Source organism: Acomys russatus, chromosome 7 (assembly GCF_903995435.1).
Source record: "Acomys russatus chromosome 7, mAcoRus1.1, whole genome shotgun sequence".
NCBI lineage: Eukaryota > Metazoa > Chordata > Mammalia > Rodentia > Muridae > Acomys > Acomys russatus.
Genome location: NC_067143.1, coordinates 38,849,763 through 38,862,544, shown reverse-complemented (window position 1 = coordinate 38,862,544; position 12,782 = coordinate 38,849,763). Strand labels below are relative to the sequence as shown.

General features: G+C 44.6%; 1 protein-coding gene across 1 annotated transcript in view; it reads left to right on the top strand.

Moving 5' to 3' along the window:
- The window catches only part of Abhd17c (abhydrolase domain containing 17C, depalmitoylase), a 42,822-nt gene extending 31,429 nt beyond the window's left edge, over positions 1-11,393 (top strand). The window contains exons 2-3 of the mRNA XM_051148862.1: positions 5,588-5,767; positions 9,809-11,393. Coding sequence (XP_051004819.1) covers positions 5,588-5,767; positions 9,809-10,028 — 400 coding nt within the window. The 3' untranslated portion in view covers positions 10,029-11,393. The remainder of the gene's footprint in view (positions 1-5,587; positions 5,768-9,808) is intronic.
- The last annotated feature ends 1,389 nt before the right edge of the window (positions 11,394-12,782 follow it).

The following is a 12,782-nucleotide window of genomic DNA, read 5'->3' as shown; positions in this document are numbered from 1 at the left end:
CCAGCATGCTTTATGTGGTGGATATTTTTCTCCTCTTCCTCATACTTAAAATCTAAAGCTTTGACTAAGCTTTCTGTGCCCAGAGAGTCCCCAGTCAGCTCATCATAACTGCCTGGATGCAGAGGACTCAACCTGGCTGTGGCTGGCCTGTTTGTGCACCTGTTCCCTCTCCAGCTGCTCTGTTATTTCACTCTGTAGTCTTGACCTACAGTGGACAAGGATTTCTCCTCATCCTTAGACCCTGTCCTTCAATTAACATCCCTGCTACCTTGTGTATTTATCTTCATCCTATGACTTAAGAAATTTCCCCTAGGAATTCTAGCTCTGAAATATTTAAAATGTTGACTTCAAAGTCAGTGGAACTGTGCCAAGCACACTTCTGAAGATAAATGAGGAAGCTTTTGACAAAGGACAAAGTCAAGGCCCATTAACTCACACAGGATGGGGTGTCTCAGGGGTGCTTGGCTGTAGAGAGAAGAAAGCCTTACTTCGAAACAAAAACAAATGACTTTAACCTTATAGGCAATGGTTCCCATGAGACAGGGCTCCTTGACACTCTAGCATCTGGAGTAGGTCTTCCTGCCCAACACCTGTCAACTCTGAGAGGTCATGGTACCTCTGGCTCCAGGCCATTCCTGGGCTGCATGTAGCTTTGGTTACAAAACTGTGATGGGCATTTGGAGAGGCTGAGGGCAAAACTTGGAGATATGCAAGGACGTGTCTGCATATCACACTGTTGATTGCAGAGTGGTACCCAGGGCCATGGCTTCCTCATTCCCTGGCTCTGAGACTTTGAGCATTGTTTCAATAAAACCTTAGGCCATACCTGTAAGACCAAAGTTCACATCCTTACTGGATCTTGATGCAACTCATTTTTGCTGTTGATTTTGCAAATCAGATTCGGCTTTTGTCTTCAAAAGGATGCCAGACTTCAGTGAGTTTTACATCATATAGTAATAAGTATGCATGGAATTTTGTTTTAATTTTTTTTTTTAAATAGCTTTTGGAGCTGGAGAGATGGCTGGTGGTAGGAGACCTATATTTGATCTTTAGAACCCATGTGAAAAAAAGAACAGGCATGTTGGTGCACGCATGTAATCTTAGAGCTGAGGAAGTGGAGATAGAGTTAGGCAGATTCTTGGGGCTTAGTAGCCAGCTAGCCTAGCCTACTTGGCAAGTTCAAGGCCAGATAAAGTCTTATCTCATTGCCCACCCCCTCATCCCCTGTGTGTGTGTGTGTGTGTGTGTGTGTGTGTGTGTGTGTGTGTGTGTTTGTGTCTGTATCTTTTGGCTAGAATCACATTTAGTTCAAAGCTGGAGATGTTTCCAGCTGATCCCTGGACTTGGGTGTCCTTACCTTTTTTAAGGTGTGACTAGGTCATGGGCTTGCACCCTCATAAGCAGTGTAAGGCTTACAGCAGAGTGGCTCATCACAAACCCCTCACCTAACCTAAGTGAGCATGGATGAACAGAACAATGCTGCGGGTGGCGCTAGGGAAGTAGTGGAACTGGGAGGGCTCTGCAGGGCCCAGCTGTTTGCCATGAGGGCTTTCAGCAGAGGGTAGTTACAATCAGCAAGGGATTCAGCCTTTCATGGCAGGAGGGCCACTTGAAGAGAAAATGTTGGAATAGTTACCTGGGCCAGGTGGCAGTCCTTCTTGGGGATATAGGCTTGAATGTAGGGGTTTGCTGAAGGCTTTGACCAGGAACTAACATTTGCTTTATTTCCAAACAGGTACATAATGTAGCGAGAATATGATAGATGGCCTGCAATGAGGAGTGTGAGGGCTCGTGTAGATAGAACAGGGGGAGTAAGTCAACTCTGAGAAAGACAAAGGTCTGGCCTGACATGGGCATTTGTCAGATGGATGTGATAGCCAGGTTCTGCCCTGGCAGAGGCCAGAGGCCAGGATGGAAGCTGGCAGACTGTCGAGTTGTATCATTAGCATGAGTCAGTGAGGCAGAGGATTTGAAGCACCTGGGTTCTGGAAACTAGGACACCTGGTTCCCCATAGCCATGAGATGGTTCATAGACACAGAGAGAATGGGGCAGATTAGAAGTTAGCAATCCAAGCCCCCTGGGGAAGGATGGAGACAGTACCAGTAAGCTCTCCAGGATGGCCTCTGGGAACAGACTCCAGATTCTTGCCACAAAGATTCTTGTTACTTTGAAATCACACCTACCCTTGGAAGTACACTTGACGTATGAGGTGGCCCCGGGTCAGTTGCCTACAATGCACCACCATGTGTACCCCTCAGCAGAGCAGCAGCCTGTGTCACAAAGGCAGTCACTCTGGAAAACATCTTGAAGACAAGAATGGGTCAGGCTTAGTGACTAGAGGATGTGCAGTGGGAAGGAGATAGAAGAGTAAGAAATTCCTCCTGGTTCCCGGGCCAGCCCATGGGCAAAAGGTGTGGGATTGGAGAGAAAGAGAAAGGTGGGGAGATCAGTGTAAAGAGTTACCCTGGGGAGGTGCTGAGTGCGAGGTGCTGAAAGCTCAGAAAATAGCAGCACAAAGAGGGGCTGAAAAGTCAGGTGTATCCATTCATCCCTTCGGCAAATAGCTGTTGCACAGCTGTAATACATCTGCTACTGCTAGAAGCTGGCATTGGAGAGTTCTACATGGAAATAACTATAAAGAGATTCTAGAAAAGGCAGAGAATTGAGTCTGTGGGATTCCTGAGAGGAAAGAGGCACAAGCAAGGAAGCCGAAGGAACACCCAGTGAGAAAAAGAAACGTGGCTAGTATGAAATCTGGTACCAGAAGAACATTTTCATGGCTGTGTGGTATTAACAGCGAGTGCTGATTCAGCACCTTCCCCACTGCAAAAGGGATGTCATTTCACCCATCCCTGCAGATGGAGGGAACCTTCCTGACCAGTGAACACACAGCTGCAGCGAGCCCTGGGTCCCCATGGAGCAGTTCCCTGCGGCTGCCTTGGGTTGAACTGGTCTATGTTGGCTTCTTTGAGCTTCTGTGGACTTGTACAAGCTGTGCAAGTTGTACCAGTTATTTTCACAACTTTCATCTTGGTTTGCTAGACATTTTTTTCCTTCTCATTCTCAAACTGATGGTGCCAGATAATCACCCAGCAGATGCCAAGTAGCCTAACCTTAGGATACACTCCTGTCTTCCGTCACACCACCTACAGGTGCCTAGGTTTGTTTCCTGTGTGTATTTTCTGGCCCTCTCCTCAAAACACACACACACACACACACACACATACATACACACACACACATACACACACACATACACACACACACACACACACACACACACACACACACACACACTCTGCAGCCTGCAGTATGCTGTTGCCCCTTGCAGGGCTTGAGTTGCATCTTGAGTTCCATGTCCTCAGACAGAATTGGCTCTAAGCCTTTCCTTGTAAAGTCCCCCAAAAAGCACCGTAGACTCCATTTTGTAGGCTGAGTGAGGTGTGAAAGGGCGACACTGATGAATTTCACACCTGAAAGTACACCATAATTTCCCTTTCACAGTCTGCTGTCAAGGTCCCTTTTCCTTATATTTATATTTTAAAGAAACATAGCCCTATTTTTGTATACTGCTTTTATAGAACATTCTGATGTTAGCTTTTCTATAGTAACTATTTATTGGCCTCATGTTTCTTTAAAACATGCCCTTTTAGAGACTGGATAGATGGCTGAGTGGTTCAGAATATTTGCTGCTCTTCCAGAGGACCTGGATGCAGTTCCCAGCACTCACGTGTCTACTAACAACTCTCTAAACTCTAGGTTCAGATGACCATAAGCCTCCAGTTGTCTAGCTTAATGACCAACAAGATGCACACTATCATAAGACACACCAGTGCCGCTCTGCACCCTGTGCAAGTGGCCTACTTCTTCCCGGATAACACTCTTTCCCGTCCCGTCATCCCCACTACCCTGACTTAACAGGATTTAAGAATTGCGTTGTTAGCAATATTGTTGTCAGTGAGCAATAAGCAAAAACATTTCATTTTGGTGGGTTCACACGCTTTGTGCATGGTATCATTAGTGTTACCAGAAACATCAGATTGCCAGATTGTTTCTCCAAGTTTCTGTAGCAATTTATATTCCTTCAGCAAGATAACATTCTGCTATTCAATCTCGTCGTCTGTGTTACTTTTCTTGTTGCTGTGGCAAAGGTAGCAAAAGCAGCTCGAGGAGGGTAGGATTATGTTTGAGTACAGTAGGGTACAGGCAGGGCAGCAAGAGCAGGTGCCGGCTCACACGGGTCTGCAGTCAGAAAGGAGCAGAGCGATGGGCGAGCTCTGTTCCAAGACTGCAGCCCATGGCGCACTCTTCAACTAGAACCTCTCTGTACAACTTGCACATCTCAGAGATGCTAGGGCTACTAGAGGATTCCAGCCTCAGCCAAGATGACAGGGAGGGTTAAACAGCACATTCTACCTTGAAGTTGTTGGTTTTTCTGATTTTCCTCAGTTTTGGATGTGAAATAGCCCCGTTGCTTTAATATGCACTTCATGTGCTAACAAAACTAGGTGCTCTGTGCTGTATATTAAGTGAGTCCTGGGGATAGAACTCAGGTCCTCGGCCTTCGCAATAAGCCCTTTTGTCCGTTGAGCCATCTCTCTGCTGACTTTTTTTATAGGCTAATGAGGGGAGGTATTTTCTGTCTGCCTCCTGATTTGTTCTACCCAATAGGAGGTGGTATTGATTCTTTGACACTTTTACCTACCATCATTTCCCAGCAACATGAAAGGGGATGGGGGGTAGGGGGAGAAAGGAAAGCACACTTTTCAAAACTACACCTGATGTTTGTTTACTACCATCTGCCCTTGGCTGGAGGTGCAAGGGAGGCTGGGAAGTGTAGTTAGTGTTGTACATACGGTATTTACCCAACCAGAACCTTTACAGGTTCTGAGCTGTACTCTGAGCTGAAAATTTGGGAAGCATTTAGCCCTGAGAAAAGGCTGAAAAAGATGAGATTGCTTTCAAATTAATTATCTCTTAGTGAACTGGTCTATGATAAATGCCAGTGCCTTTCATATTATTAAAACTTCACTTGAAGAGTTGATTGCCAGGCCTTGATTTTGTTTTTATTTCATAAACATGATTAGTAAAGAAAATCTTACAAAAGAATGACAGGAAATGTGAAGACCAAGAGAAACCTTAACTGAGGCTTATAATGCATCTGTTTGGGTGGTTAGCCAGGAACAAACTCTTAGTTGTTTACTTCTGAAATAGGCCTCTTGTTTGTTTTTATAAAATTCATGTTCAGGGCTGGAGAGATGGCTCAGTGGTTAAGAGCATTGTCTGTTTTTTTCCAAAAGTCTTGAGTTCAATTCCCAGCAACCACATGGTGCCTCACAACCATCTGCAGTTCGATCTGGTGCCCTCTTCTGGAGTGCAGGTGTACACACAGATAGAGCGCTCATACACATAGAATAAATAAATCTTAAAAAAAGGAAAAAATTCATGTTCATTTTAAGCTAAAATACAAGTTAGATATTACAGTTTTAAGCTAATATATATAGGAGCTTTGTGGGCTTAAAATATTGTTGTCTCCCCCCCCCCCCCATATGCTAGCTAATGGTATGTAACCTCTGCTTTCCTCAGGTATGGCGTGAGTCCTGAGAACATTATCCTCTATGGACAGAGCATTGGCACCGTCCCCACTGTGGACCTGGCTTCGCGGTATGAGTGTGCAGCGGTCATCCTCCATTCCCCTCTGATGTCTGGTTTGCGTGTTGCTTTTCCAGATACCAGGAAAACATACTGCTTTGATGCTTTTCCCAGGTGAGCTTTCCACTAAACAGGTGAGAAGTCCACCAGTGTTCAGAGTTCACATCTCTGTCAGTTTCTAAATATTGATTGTGCATCCCCCCCATGTCAGGCCCACTGGGGATATGAGGCAAATGTAGCACACTGAGATTTCAGCCTTCAGGGCGGCTACACATCAGGAAGTGTCCAGGTGATGGATAAGGATCTTGAGTGTGCCTGCACCCAGGACTAATCGATTAAGCTGTAGCAGGCAGCATGTCCTGAAGGAACTTCCAGCTCAGTGTTCATATGTGCAGAGGGACTTGTACTGCTCAATTTACTGAAGAGCTGCACACGAGATGTAAAGAAGCAATTAGCCATGGTCTAGACCCCAGACTAAAACCAGGCACACATGAAAGTTCTCTTGTTTTTAGTCAGAGGATATGAGTGAGGGGAAAGTGACACATTCAGGTAGTCTCTGTGAAAAAAAAAAAAAATAGAAAGTCCTGGGAAGGGATAAGAAAGCCACCGCCTCTTCCTGATCGTACATTTTTAGCTTGTCCTGCAGATGCCCTGCTCTGGGAGAGGCATAAAACTCAGGCCTGGCTAGCCTAGTGCTCCTCCTGCTATTCTCCAGCTCCTCCTAAGAATCACTGTAAATATAAAAGCTATGAGCAAAGTGCTTGCTTTGCAAGTTCCTTCTAAGTGTTTTGGTTTTTGATTTCTAAGTGATAATGTGAGAAGTATTTGTAAAGTATTTGCCCCCCAGCTTTTCCCACAGTACATTTGCAGAAGCTAGCCAGCTCATATCCCACTTCCCAGGACAAGCATCAGCAGGAGTAATGCAGGGTCTCAGGATTTTGGTTGACCTTTTAATTGCCACTGTTCTGCTCTTGCTGGAGAAACACAGCATCTAGCTGCATAAGCTTATATCCAATGTCTCCTTTCACAGGGGAAAGACCTTTGTTAGCATCTTGGCTGACCTTCAGCCTGTGTAGCTTGTACCAGGCTTCACCGAAACCCCACTTCCTGGCAAAGGAGCACTGTACATTTCTGGTGGTGTGGCTATGAATGCTAGGAAGGGTTGACATGCCTGGCAAATGTGGCCTCACTTGTGTCGGGTTGGTAATGAGGGGCAGTTTGTTTAAAGATGGATATTTTGCATGTTTGTGGAAAGCAGTTCCAGGAGTTACCCTGGCAACAGAACAATGAGATTAGCCTATACCTTAAAATGCAGCCATTGAAACTAATTCCATTGTAAGTAATTGCACTTTATTAATTAATAACAAGCCAGTAACAAATGCTGTTTTGTCTGATTCACCACATTGTAGGCTAGCCCTCCAGTTAGCTTCCCAGCAGCTAGTTGATCTGGTTACTGTACTCTTTACAGATCAGGCCAAAAGCTTTTTCAGATTGGAGACAAAGGGGCCTCTGCTCCTACTCAGCACCCTTAATTATTGATGGAACAGATTTAAAGCCATTAATGGCTACACTGGCTTTCATCATTAATTGGATTTGGCAAACATTTTCTTATATAGTGTCCTTGTTACTGGTGGCAGAATGCTGTCTTTCTAAAGGGAAGACACTTTGAAAGTTCCTGCCAGTGTTAAAGGATAGAGACTAAGTCCTGTTCATGCTTTAGTGTTGTTCTTTCTCTACCTTTGCAAGGAGGCTCAGACAGGACTTTCAACTTCAGGTGCGCTCTGCAGACAGGAAGAGAGTCCCATAAAGAGCAGCGTGAGACACAGTCTCAGGCCTGCTGTGACTGTTGATTAAATACGTATTTTTAATTGAATATAATTGAAGGGTTATAAAGGAAGGCACTTTAAAATTAAATCCAGAGAGGAGTAGGTTTCTGGTAAGATTCCTAATCTGCAAAACTGTATATGGCCACAGATGCTCTTGATCTTTACAGATCCTATGGCTGCTGGGGTTGTGTAGTCTTTCTGGGACGCCTTTAAGCAGTTGGCAGCTTCATGTGTTGTTCATAAAGACTGACAGTCACTTGTAGACCTTTGGAATGTGTAACTGATGTTAGGCCTCTGTATTATCTACCTCCCTGGCCTGGTGCCTGCTATTTTATACTCTCTCTGAGCTTCAGTTCCCTCCCTGATCAAACAGAGAAGGCAGTTCCTCATGGTTCCTGTTTCACAAGGATTAAATGAGATTTCATGTGGACTGTGCAAAGTGTTCAGCTATGATGGATGTTAGCCGTTACTTTTATCAGAAAGACTCCACAAGATAGCATCCATTTGTGTCCTGTTACCAGCCTGACTAGGATCAACTATAAAAGGAGTCAGCAGCAAGGTCTCAGGCAGAAGGACGATGGAAAGAGATGTTTATTCATGGCTTAAGGGACCATCAGCTCATTAGAACAGTTGCCCAGGACCCAGCCTGACACAGCTCCTCCCTGGGATTTGTGTTTAAAAAGCACAGTCTTTTGAAGGTCCATGAGAATTCATCCCGTGAGAGTGTATTTGTTTTTATAAACTGTTGGAGTAAAATCTAAGCACCATATTAAGTTTGATTGTGCTGAGTTTTGTTGTTGTTTTTATATCAAAATGCTAGACCTCTGCTTTTATGAAATGGGACATGTTTAAAAATATAGTTTTAAAGATTATTTTATCTGTATGAATGTTTTGCCTGCATGTATGTGCATCCATGTGAGCTTATTACCCAGTGAAGCCAGAAGAGGATGTGAGATCCCTTGGAAATGGAGTTACCAATGTGGATTCTGGAAACTGAACTTGGGCCCTCTGCAAGAGCAACAAGCGCTCTAAACCACTGAGCCACCTCTCCTGCTCAGATTTGCTTCTTACAGAAGAGTTCTGAGAATTTGAGGAGCATGCAGTCTCACTTTGAAGAGATACTCATTCAGATATATCAAGTGGCAGTCTGTTTCTGTTTCAAAGACTTCTCAAAACATGAATATATTTAAAAAATTAGTTACAGTTCTGCTAGCCTGATTTTTTTTGTTTGTTTGTTTTTTATGTTCTGTTTTGTTTTTAAATTTTACTTTACGTGCATTGGTATGAAAGTGTCAGATCACCTGAAACTGGAGGTACAGACAGTTGTGAGCTATCATGTGGGTGCTGGGAATTGAATCTGGGTTCTTTGGAAAAGAGAAAATGCTCTTAACCACTGAGCCATCTCTCCAGCCCTAGTCTGATGTTTTTAATAAAACTGCTTTTTAAAAGCAGTAGGTAAGTGGTTGAAGTGGTGGCTCAGTGGTTAAGAACACTTAGTACTCTTCCACAGGACCCAGGTTCAGTTCCTACCACCCCTTGTCAGGCCGTCACCACCACCTATAGCTCCAGCTCCAGGGGATCTGAGGCTCTGACTCCTTCTAAACACTCACGGTATGTCGTAACACACACATATACACATAAATAAAAATAAAATTTAAAAAAGCAGTAAAAGCTATATATTCTTCTTTTGGTACACACACATATATCATTTTATTTATTTGTTTATTGTTTTTTTCTCTGTATAATAGCCCAGGCTTTCCTGGACCTCCCTCTGTAGTCCAGGCTGGCCTCGAACTCACTGAGATCCACCTGCCTTTGCCTCCCGAGTGCTAGGATTAAAGGCGTGCACCACCACACCCAGCACAATTTGGTATTCTTGATGGGATCCTGGAATAGGAAAGAGACATTTGTGGAAAAACAACTGAAACCCAAATAGAGGCGGGGGGTTTTAACTAATAAGTACATGCCAAAGTTAGTGTCCTGGTTTTGACAAATAATCATGGTATTGGCTGCTCTTAGCCTGATAGAAATTGAGTTAGGAGTTGTGGGAATCAGTAGTATCTTTCTTTGCCATAAATCCTAAATGATTCCGAAATTTAACAGTATGTGTTAAGGAAGAAACGTTATTAGAAGAACATTGGGGAAAAAGGCCGAGCCATCATAGTGTGTCGGTGTGAGTTCATCACCTGTACCTGGGCCGCACTCGCAGTAGTGAGAGCATGGCGAAGCTTTGTAATGCTCAGCTGCAGTGTTGACCTGCTCATCAGGGAGCGCTTCTCCTGTGTGTGTGACTAAAGTTCTTTCTCCCCCTCCCACTTCTGTCTTGCAGCATTGACAAGATATCTAAAGTCACCTCTCCTGTGTTGGTCATTCACGGTACTGAAGATGAGGTCATTGATTTCTCCCACGGCCTGGCGATGTATGAGCGCTGTCCCCGTGCTGTGGAGCCCCTGTGGGTTGAGGGGGCTGGGCACAATGACATAGAGCTCTATGCACAGTACCTAGAACGACTAAAACAGTTCATATCTCACGAGCTTCCCAACTCCTGAAGATGGCGGCTGACCTTACCTCATTACTGTGAAGCGAGGATCCTTGTTCGCACACACTTTGACTGGATTTAACAGTGATGCCCAATAACCACAGAGAGGGGCCCAACCCTTGGGTGTTCTCACTAAAGAGCTAGCACAGTCTGTCTTTTGTACCTAATCTCCACCTTCATTAAGCTGAGCAGCTGTATTCTCAGCTGCATGCCTTGCGGGAGTGGGAAGGAGAGCTGACCGTGGGGACTGTTTCCCAGGGCCATAGACTAAAGTATGATCAAATCTGTCTCCCTCGCTGTCATCTCTGATTGTCCCACTGGTGCAGGGTCACCTTCTCACCCTGTGCTGGTGTTTGACCTGTGGCGCTCTCAGCCTCAGTGCCACGGGTGAGATCCATTTGTGAAGCTATGGCAGTGTCACTGGAAACTGTTGTGAGAAATCCTCCATTAACTTGTGTTAGTAAACTTGCCAATCTTTCCCACAAACATGAATTGAAGAATAATTTACTGGAACTATCACTAACATCTTCATCAACTCTAACCATATAAATATAACTGGAATATTCTTAAACAACAGGAAACTGGGGTTTTTTTTAAGTGTAAATTTATTACTAGCCAAGAGTTTTAATATTTTGATTGTCTGGTTGGTCTAATAAAGCCTGGCCGACTTTCCTTCTGTAAAGTCCTCCTTGTCGGCTTTTTAAAAGTCCTGTACATATTTGCAATGACATTGTGCACAGATTCTTAATGGGTAGAATTCTTTTTGTCAGGCTACAACAGACTGCAGATTCCTTGTTTGTACTGTAAATGATTGAATAAATTTTGTTAATATGTTTTTATTCCTATGTTTTGCTATTAAAATTTTTATAACATTTCCAAAACAAAAATTCCAAGTTTCTGCTTTGAAGATTTTAGGTAATTAAAATTACCCTAAGCTGATCTCTTAGTCTAGGAGTTACTTGGGTTTTGACACTGGAGTTGTGCCAGGTGAACATCAGAAATGAGATGCTTAAACTGCTACACTACTTGTATTAGTTGGGGGATTGGGTTTCGGGTCATTTGGTCTTATTTTAGTTCTTTTCTTTCTTTCTTTCTTTCTTTATTTTTTTTTTTTTCAAATTTAAAAGCCTTAAATGTACTGTAAGCCTCAGATCGTTGTACAACTGGATTGCGTTGGTTGCCGGTTTGTGTGCTGTTGCCTGGATGCGGCACGGTGGTTGGTAATGGAATAAAGGACGCATGGATCAGAACGCGTGGGCTTGTGTGCTTCTTCCTTTATCTTTCCTTAAGAGGGGATCCTTGGGGTGTCACTGTTGGTAAAAGACTTGAGGTACTTCCGTAAGAAGCCAGAACACAGCAGTAAACTCAGACAGTCCCCAAGTGGGACATGCAGTGGGCACTACTACACCTGCACAGAGCTGAGAACAGTTTCCTCGCCTCAGCTAAGGGACGACCTGTTTCTCTGGGAAGGGTGAATCTTGGGGATACCATAGGGTCTTTTCAGCCTCTTGCTCTCCTGAGGGGATAACAGCTTTCAGCTCTGAGAGCAGCCTTTTCTGGTCGTGCGGTGGTTACCTGACGTGGCACATGCTTTAGTTCCAGCACTTGGGGATGGTGAAGGATAAGGTGTGTGCATGCATGAGCCAGCTGTGTTCTGGTCTTAATGCTGGAAAGAAGGGCAAAGGGCTGTCCCCCTGAACGTGCGTTAACAACCCTTCTAGAGGATGCTTGCCCAGAAGTCCAGAACACTAGATGGGAGAAACACCCCAGGGGCCTGTAGGAGAGAAGCTCACTTGGGCTCCTGAACACCTGACTTCCTATCCTGGTTGTTGGGGTTGCTTGGATCTTTGAAACTCTTCCTTCGCTGTTTGCGCCTAGTGGACCATTGAGTTGAAATGACCAAGCCCATCAGCCACATTTCAGCAGTTCTTAACAAACAGGAAACTCCACAGTGGGCAGCTAGAGAATGGGAGCCCTGTTCCTTCTTGCCTGCTTCATTTTCATTCTAAGGAACTCTTGCTTTTCCAGAGGCAAGGGGTTGTGACACAGGAGCAGCACCCTTCTGAGCATGGCTCCTAAAGGAATGCAATCCGGGGGCGGGGAAGGGGGGTGCCTTGAACCATTGAAATTTGGCCACACTGGTCCTGAGTGTGGCTCCATGGCCACTCAGGTGGATGCCCAACAAATTTACTCTAGGTGCAGAAGCTTCTATCTAGGAGACTTAAATTGTCTTTCTAGTTAACAAAAGTATTCAAGAGTCCCTGAGAAAATCCCCTCATAGACTGGGCATTGGGTGAGTTGTTTCTAATATGTGAGTTTGTGCTGTTTATGAAAACCCAGATGGGCCTAGAAATCACATCTAGTGTAAGGTAGCGTGACCATGTTCTCTTTCATTCTGATGATTATGCCAGAAATCAAGACATCAGTTATTTTTCTATTGCTGTGAAGACAGAATGACCAAGAGAAACCTGTAAGCACGTTTAATTGAGGGCTTACAGTTTCAGAGGGTTAGTCCAGGACCATCATAGTGGGGAGCAAGATAGCAGGCAGGCGTGGTATTGTAGCTGCAGCAGAGAGGGAGTTAACTGGGCTTGGTGTGGCTTTTGAAACTTCAATTCCCACCCACAGTAGCCTTCCTCCAAGGCCACCTGCTAATCCTTCCCAAACAGTTCCACCAACTGGGGACCAAGTATTCAGCCCCTCAGAGAGATGAGCCTCTGGATGCGGTTCTCATCCAAACCACCAGTCAGTGATACAGATGAGG